Source organism: Heterocephalus glaber, unplaced genomic scaffold (genome assembly GCF_053883595.1).
Source record: "Heterocephalus glaber isolate CG9 unplaced genomic scaffold, H.glaber_assembly_v1.0 deba00001762, whole genome shotgun sequence".
In the NCBI taxonomy this organism is placed as follows: Eukaryota; Metazoa; Chordata; class Mammalia; order Rodentia; family Bathyergidae; genus Heterocephalus; species Heterocephalus glaber.
The window spans coordinates 668640-677296 of record NW_028258459.1 but is presented as its reverse complement, the minus strand read 5'-3'; the positions used below and the strand labels follow the sequence as shown (position 1 = coordinate 677296).

At 45.4% G+C, this 8657-nt stretch overlaps 1 protein-coding gene across 4 annotated transcripts; it reads left to right on the top strand.

Annotated features, from left to right (window-relative positions):
• Nucleotides 1-972: 972 nt before the first annotated feature.
• On the top strand, nucleotides 973-8239 carry LOC101719388 (melanoma-associated antigen 10). Of its 4 annotated transcripts, XM_087202039.1 has the most exons (4): nucleotides 1181-2264; nucleotides 3597-3700; nucleotides 6218-6299; nucleotides 6577-8239. In XM_087202039.1, the coding sequence occupies exon 4, from the start codon at nucleotides 6851-6853 to the stop codon at nucleotides 7592-7594; it is 744 nt and encodes a 247-aa protein (XP_087058165.1). In that variant the 5' UTR covers nucleotides 1181-2264; nucleotides 3597-3700; nucleotides 6218-6299; nucleotides 6577-6850; the 3' UTR covers nucleotides 7595-8239. The 4 variants fall into 4 exon arrangements, with proteins under 4 accessions (XP_021104846.2, XP_087058165.1, XP_087058164.1 ...); XM_021249187.2 differs by lacking the exons at nucleotides 1181-2264; nucleotides 6218-6299 and adding an exon at nucleotides 973-1024; XM_087202038.1 differs by lacking the exon at nucleotides 6218-6299 and having other exon boundaries at nucleotides 1181-2115.
• The last annotated feature ends 418 nt before the right edge of the window (nucleotides 8240-8657 follow it).

Sequence of the window (8657 nt, the reverse complement as noted above, 5' to 3'; positions counted from 1 at the left end):
AATCCTAGTGGACACTGATAGTCTTTCAGTGACAAAATCAATAAATGTCCAAACAGGTGTAAATAAACAAAGAAAAGAATTCCACTGCAGGAAGTAAAACTGTACTCAAAGCTCAAGCCACCCTGAGACGTTTCAGAACAAAATTTTTTGGAGACCAGTTCCACCAGTGGTCTGGGAAAACTAATCACCATCAGATGTCTGACCACAGCCTGCAGAAATGGCACTTGCTCAGACAGGTCTCCAGCTTTTTGAGGGGTCGAGGTGAGAGCTGAAGGGGCATTGTGTAAGTCCAATCCCAGACAGAGGTCAGCAAACAATTCAGATATTCCTGTTTTGTCATTCCTGCACCACAAGGAATGATTTTCAACTGAGACCACATTGCCACTCAGGGGAGATTGGGAGTGAGGTTTGTGGAATGAGGGAAATACATTCAGTCCACAGACGACAAATGTCCGGTCTGTCTCTAGAGAGGTTGGGGCCCTTGGAGGAGACTCCCCTTCTACCCCTACTGTCAGACCCTGGGGATGTTGCTGGACATGAGGTTCACTGACTGCACCTGATTGAGTTAGAGCAACAGGAGGGCATGTTACGAGGTTCAGGCTTCAGGTTAGAGAAGTAGAGTGTGCGGGGCTCAGTTAGGGTTCTTGGTGATGGGCTGGCGGGGTGGGGGGAGTCGAGATTGCCCAACCCAGAGAGAGTGTCCCCAAACTTCCAGATCTTCTCTCTTGTCAGCCTTGGACCATGCAGGGGCTGATTTATTAGAATGAGCTGCAGCCTCAAAGGACCCAGGGAGACAGTGCCTTGGACAGTGGGGAACAGAATCAGGTCCATAGAGGACTGGGCTACAGTCTCTACCAAGAACCAAGATGTGTATCCCTCGGGAGGGGGGAGGGACCTGAAGAATTCCTTTCTGCTCCTGCTTGAAACCTGGGAGACCCCGTGCACATTCCTGGATATAACATCCACTCACTGCTTTTGCTTTGGGTCAGAACTACAGGAGATCCTGTTGTGAGGTGCATACCAGGTGAGGGGAACTAAGAGGGCTGGGGTGGGCTCACTTAGGAGTCACGATGAGGGTTGTGGGGGGAGTGAGGAAGCCCCACCCTAGAGAGAGGGAACTGGAACAATCCAGATTTACCTGTGCTGTCAGCCTTGTACACCGGGAAAGAATTGTAAGGTAGGGGCCCAGATTTTGCTTCAGGTGCAGAGTTAAAGGCTTGTTCTGAGGTCCAGGCTTCAGGGAGGTAGGAGGAATGAAGAGGCCCTGTGTTCAATTAGGTCAAAGTGAAGGCTGAGGAGGACTGAGAAAACCCCATCCCAGAGAGAGGGTCCCAGAACATTCTTAGAAAAGCCTCAGTTGCCTGCTCTGCAGCAAGAAGTACAGAATTTTCCAAGAGGCTCCCTTTGTCCTCCCTGGGACCTGAGAGGACATCAGAGCCTTGTTTTGAGGACTGAACTTAAGGTGAGAGGAGCAGAGAGGGCCTGAGATCAGTTAGGTCCAGGTGAGACACAGTGGGGGGTATGGAGGAATCCCCAGCACAGTAAGAAGATTTCTGAATGTTCTAGAAAATCCTTGTTTGCCTGCCCTGCACCACCTAGTGCAAGATTCTCAGGAGAACTCCCCCTTTCTCTTCACTGGGTGCTGAGAATCAGCCTTTTGCTGAGGACCAAGATTCAGGTTGCAGGAGTAAAAGGCCTGGGGTTAGGTAGGTCAAGGCAGGGCTGACGGCAGAGTGAAGAAGCATCACCTGAGAGAGAGGGGTTCCACAATAACCTAGATCTGCCTTTGTAGTTAGCCCAGCACCAGGTGAAAATTCTCAGAGGAGTACCCCTTTGACCTCAAGGCGCCAGGAGGGGAGAGTCAGAGCCTAGTTCTGAGGGCTGTACTTCAGGTCTAGGGAACAAATAGGATTTGACTTAGTTAGGTCAAGATGAGAAGCTACGGGAACACTGTTAAAGCCTCTCCTCACATATAGTTTCTCCAGGTAATCCAGATCTACCTCTGCTGTGGGCCCTGCACTACACAGGCACAGATTTTTAGGGATAAGCCCCTTGCCCAAGTGTGTCACAGAGGACCCTGAGAGTTGGAGCCTTTTTCTGAGTTCTGCACTTCAGGTGAGCTGAGAAGATAGGACCTGAGATTGCTTAGATTAAGTTCAGGAGCTGAGAAGGAGAAAGGAAGCCCCATCCCAAGTGGAAGGTCCCCAAATACCCCATATCTGCCTCTGCTGACTGCACTGCACTTTGCCATTGTGAATTCTTAGGTGAGTACCTCTTTTGACCTCAGGCCACCCCTTGAAGTCAGAACTTGGTTCTCGGGTTCCTACTTCAGGTAGGAGCAGGAGAGATGACCTCTAATCCTAATTTTTTGATGAATGTTCACACTGATTTCCAGAATGGTTGCACCAGTCTACACTCTCACCAACAGTGGAGAAGGGTTCCTTTCCCCCCACAGCCCTGCTGGCATTTTTTGTGGGTTGATTTCTTGAAAGCAGCCATTCTTTCTGGAGTGAGGTGGAATCTCAGCGTTGTTTTCATTTACATCTCTTGAATGACCAGTGATGTTGAACATTTTTTCATGTATTTATTTGTTGTTTCTACCTCTTTATCTGAGAAGTGTGTATTCATCTCAGATGCCCACTTTTGGATTAAATCTTTAAATTTGAGGATCTGATTTTAAAAAATTCTTTATATGTTCTAGATATTAGTCCTTTGTCTGAGGAACCATTGGGTAAATTTTTTCCCATTCTGTGGGTTATCTTTTCACTCTGTTGGTGATTTTTTTTTTGCTGTGCATAAGCTTTTTAATAATATGATATGCCAGTTGTTGATTCTTTGTAATGTTTTCTGTGCAGTCAGGGTTTTGTTCATGAAGTCTTTGCCTATTCCTATGTCCTCAAGCATTCTACCCATTCTTTCTTCCAGCAGGTTTAGTGTTTCTGTTTTTATATTTAGATCTTTGATCCACTTTGATTTTAGTTTAGTGCACGGTGACAGACATGAGTCTAGTTTTAGTCTTCAGCATGTAGAAAGCCAGGTTTTTGAGCACCATTTATTAAAATCTACAATTTTAGTATAACATAAAGAAAACCCAAATACTGACATATAGCAAATATGTACTAAATGCAACAGCTATAGCTCCGCTAATGGTCAAAAAAGTAAATGGTAATATTATAGTCTTAACTAATTGTATAAAGATTAATATATCTTAATGGTTATACTAATAAAGATACAGGGTACTTGGAAAGGGAGAATGCAATAAGAAAAATATGAAAGGTCAAATTATATGATATGAGAAGGAGGACAGAGTAGTGGGACAAAGGATCCTATTAGGGGCTAGAAGGATGTTTATAAAATTAGGTAAAGGTAACAAGAAAAACTGAAGAAAAAACAAGATAATGGAGAATAAAAATATGGAGATAATGGAGAATAAATATGAGGGAAGATTAAAAGTATGGGAATAAAAGAAAAAAGATATGAGAAAAAAATAAGAAAAAAATTTCTTTCTGATTTTAAATGAACAGTTTCCTTCTGGAACCAGAATTTTGTAGTGTAGTAATTCTTGATTTTCTTAGATGCCCCTCTGCTTTTCCCAGGCTGTAGGTGTGTCCAAGTCAAAAGGTGTCCCTGCTCACACTGGTAGTTAAAGAAGTCAGCCAGTCCCCAGATCCGTGCTGGGTTCAAGGATACAAGGAAAAGGGTAAGAATTTGAATAACAAAGCCAAAACTTTCAAATCCAGAGCAAGTCATTCTGGGCCTGACCTTTGACCAAAGGGAGAGGGCCCTGTGCCCTTCCCAGCTGAACTCAAATCCATCATGGGGTCCCTTTTCAGCCCTTCACCTGTCCAGGTCCAGGGCAAATTCCTGAGGCTCTCTCTCTCTCAGTCACTGTGGGAGGATAATGCTGGGAACACTGAAGAGAAGCTGTCCCATAGCTGTTCTGATCCCAGGTTCAAACACTTAACCCTTTCCCAGAGTGGAACCCAAACATATGCACTCTCCAAGGATATGGCAGGCACCTACATAGGCATCACACACCCACTGCTTTCTGTGTAAAGACTCTGTTGGAGTGGAATTCCACACTATCCCTGCTGATCACAGTAACTGCCAGTCCATTGAACAATTGCCTTTTCTAAGTGGGACCTCCTACAATCCCACAGGTTCCTCTTTGTATAGATTCAATTGCTTTCCCATGAGACAGATATGTAGAAAGTCCAGACTGTGTTTTCCCCTTCTCTGTGTGGTAGTCTGTCTCTTATACTTCTTTATACTTTTTACTTTTCCTGTCATTTCCTTCTGGATTCCCAGGGATCTCCGCCCCACCCCTGTCTCTCTGTCTCTCTCATTTTTCTTTTTTTCCTCTCACTCCAAGATGAGATAAGAGAATCTTGGATAGGTTGAATTGCTATTGCTCACCACTGTATTTTCCAGTACTGAAGGTTTGAAGGTAACCCACAGAGCCTGGCTTCCCCTATTATCAGCCTGAAGTTCCTGGTAGGGGGCGCTGCTAATGATTCCTTGCAATTCTGCTAAGGGATTTCAGCTGGAAGCATTGAGGGAAGTGATGACCTTGGTCCAAGAAGTGACCACAAGTCATCAGAGAAAGCTGCATATGTTTAGTAAATGGAGGACCCTATTAGCTGACAGACTTAAGGTATGACCGCGTTCTTAGGACTGAGTGTGCCTGCTATCCAGGAACAACAGACAGACAGTCTGCCTCTCTCCTGGGTTAGCCTTTGAGGGTCCTAAGTGGCATGCTAACTTCTAACACAGGCAGGAAGGTGGAAAGTCATCAGGGAGTTAAGAGGAGGTATGGACAGGAGCAAGATGGAGAAACTACAGAAGCACAGAGAGGATATCTTACTCGTATTCTCATTGCTGAGATACAATTCCTAACACCTGCAATTCAGTGGAGGAAAAGTTGATTTTGGCTCACAATTTTTAGAGTTTTCAGTCCATAGCCAGCCAGTTCCAAGGCAGAACAACACAGTGGAAGGGCCATGTGGGAGGAAAGCTAAGTGCCACAAGTCCCACAGAAAGCAGTCACTGAAGAGAGGAGCCCAGAAGGAAGACATAACCTGCCCTGTCACATCCAGAGTGATCTTCTTCTTCCTAAAAGGCCCCATTTCCTAACAGTAAGTTAGGTATAAGACCCCATAATTCAACCATCTTCCAAATTTTCCTGCCTATGATCCCATGAGAGTTTTGGGGAACATCTAAACTTAAGCCATAGCAGGGGTCCTGCATTATAGGAGAGAGTGGCACAGGTATTATAGTCAGCACTGATGTCCCCATGTAGGTATGACAGGATGGGTGCCTGCTCACTTCTTTTGAGAATCCTGGGGATCTCAAGGAGGTGAGCAACTTGATCTAAGAGATTGTCTTCAGGTTGGCACAGGGAACAGCACCTGGTCAGGAGACACATGCTTCCCATATCTGTCAGGAGTCAAAGTGACTACCCTAATGGAAGATTGAGGATAACCTGCCTAGAACACAGATGGTGGCTGCTCTACAGATATATTCCCTGAGTCCTCGGTCATGCAGGGAAGGAAGCCTGAGTAGTGCTGTCAGGCTGAGTCAGCTCTCTTAGTTCAGCATCATTTCTCTCAGGGAGGTAAAGGCTGCATACAAAGGAGCAGAAATCCATACAGCAAAAGTATGAATCCAGGGTCTATCAAGGGGCTAGGTGAGGCAAAGGGAACCCTGCCAACAAAACACACAGTACCCTAGCCTCAACCTGTCCTTTAGTTGCTTGTCATGAAACCCAGGGAACACAGGTAGAATGGCTTCCCCTCACTTCTTTGAGGGCTGTGATTTAAAGAAGGTGGGCCCAGGTCATCCCAGAGAGAGTCCTGGACCTTCCCATTTATTAAGATAAGGCTGGAGCAGGTTCCCTTTCCTAGGGCACATGGACCCAAATGATGTTTTCCACCTCCAGATGTTGCCCTCAAGCAGCTGTGTTCAGATGTATATTCTTTTTACTGCCTTTTGTTCCCTATCATGGAGGGAGACACTTTTTCTGAGAGTTTGCCTCAGGCCGATAGGCTTTGGTCTGGGCCCTGCTCAAGGAGAGTTGAGGGTCCTGAGTTAGCAGAAAGGGGGCCATTCATTCCAAATAGTGGGGACAAAATAGAGTACAGTCCACCCTATCCTGTGAGCACTGGAGGACCAGGGCTGTTCTGTTCTACAGTCTGAGGGGCCTCCATGCCTCTTACAGGAGATCCAGGAACCAGGAGATGAAGGTCTTGGTCTGAGGCAGTGGCACCAGATCACACAGCACAGAAGCCCCGGGAGTCAAAGTGAGGCACCTGTCCTAAATGTGTATCTGGGTATCCTTGTGCCCAGGCCCCACAAGCCCTACTGTCTGTCCAAGAGCCTGTCCTATGTGATTCAGTTGCAGCCTGAGGATCAGTCTCACTTCCTGTTCCAGATTCTTGGGAGGATTCTTGGGAGATGCCTTTAGGAGGACAGGAGCCTGTGAATACCACCTGAAGAGACCTATAGTGGATCTTTGTAGGAGCTGAAAAGAGTGCTATTGTCATGTAAGAACACTCACAGTCTTCCTCTCTCCTTCAGGCATCTGCATCATTATCACCAAGCTCTTGGTGACCCCAAGGAACCTTGAAACATCTTCATGGTCAGAGGAAACAGCCCAGCAAGCTAGGAGGAGGTCACAGGGTCTGGCAGGTGTGGAGGTTTTAAAGCCAATAAGAGAGGAAGTAGCAGCCACTGCTTCCTCTGTGTCCTCTTCCTTCAGTACTCAAATCCCTGCTACAGCAAAAGAAGTGTCTCGGGCTGGGACACCAAGTTGTTCTCAAAATCCTCAGGGCATCTTCTCTCCACCACTGCCATGGCCTCCAGGCAAAGGAGCAAATCTAGTGAGTGTTCCAGCAGGGAAGAAGAAGATCTGTACACCTCTCAGCAGTCACTAGTCCTTCAGTTCTTGTGCCATGTGTTCCTAGATGACAAGATTGCTAGACTGTTGCCAGTCCTGCTCCTCAAGTATCAAAAGAGGGAGCTAATCACCAGGGCAGAAATATTGCACATTGTGGACTATGATTACCATGAGCACTTCCTTCTGATGTTCAAAGAAGTCTGTAAGTGCATGTGTTTGGGCTTTGGCATTGATATAAGGGAAATAGATCCCTCTGGCCACAGATATGTCCTTTTGCCTATCTTGGGCCTCACTTATAATAGGATACTCAGTAATGATTACAAGAGCATTACCAAAATTGACCTCCTGATAGTCATCCTGACTATCATCTTCTTGAAAGGTAACCGTGCCAGTGAGGAGGACATAAAGGAATACCTGAGAAAAAGGGAAATGTTACCTCAGAAGGATCACTTTGTAATTGAGGAGCCCTGGAAATTCATCACAGAGGATTTAGTACAAGCAGGATATCTAGAATATCGGCAGGTGCCCAAAAGTGATCCTGCTCACTATGAGTTCCTGTGGGGGCCAAGGGCTAAGGCTGAAACCAGCAAGATGAAAGTCCTGGAGCATCTGGCCAAGGTTAATAAGAGAGATCCCAGGTCCTACACACGTCTGTATGAGGAAGCTTTGAGAGAGGAATCAGAAGCTGCCCATTCCTAAGATACGGGGCAGTGCAGGGGGAAGGTTAGTGCTAGAGACAGGAAGTGTTCCTAACCACATCACTGTCTTAGTTCCCACCCCATGAGAAATGACTCCCACTCTTCACTCTGTTTCTGGATAGCACATAGCTTTCTAAGTACTGAAGAGCCAGGGGAGGGGTAAAACCCCATGCGTACCATGTTGATTTCTGTTCTATTTGGGTTCCTTGGAAATGCACTTGTGTTTTCTTTATGACTTTTTGAAATCTTGTTCCATTTTTGCAAGTTTGGCACAATTGCACATCTTTGAATAACGATACTGATCTCACATGTATTTGTAGTTTTGTGATATTGAGGGTTGATTGTGATTTCTGATGTGAATATGATTTTGTGTGATATCGATCATATAGAAATTTTGTTCTTCCATTCCAAGTGTAAAACTGTTTTTGTATTAAACTAACTTGGAAAACTTCCATTTTATTTTGAAGAAGAAACTACAATATTGGAATAGGAATTTCCATGAAAATGAGTAAAAAGTTCACATCAAGTTAGATGGAGTACAGAAATAGACATAAGGATACAGACCAATATTTGGTTTTTCACTTTTTTCTGTTGTTTTATCCAATTAAAATATATGCTTACCCAAATATGCTTGGTTTCTTCAATTATACAAGACAAATTTACTGTTAATAAAGAAGCCCATCTGTTCACAGACCCATTGATCCAAAAACCTTCATTGCACCTGAGCCCATTGGAAGGCCCTGTGTCTGTGGTCGAGACATGAGTAAGCTACAGTGAGCAGGATCATACCTATCCCATAGCATGGTGGAAGCTACAAGTACCACCAATGACAGGAGATAGAGAGATGTCCTCAAGGGTCCCATCAGGACTGTAAAAATGCACTGAGAATGTGGAGTCTAGCAGAGAGCAGCCATAGGTTAGTGCTGAGCCATGACACACTGGGTTTTGGGGTAACTGGTGTTGCTTCTGGAGGAGTTGATTTTAATTCAGCTGCATAGTGGTCAGGACCAGACCCTCAGATGAGCTGGCCTGGGCCTGAGAGGATGGAAGACTGCTCTGAGCAG

What these genes read in the sequence shown, in the direction of transcription:
- LOC101719388 (XM_021249187.2), top strand. Translation starts at nt 6,851, where the DNA reads ATGGCCTCCAGGCAAAGGAGCAAATCTAGTGAGTGTTCCAGCAGGGAA.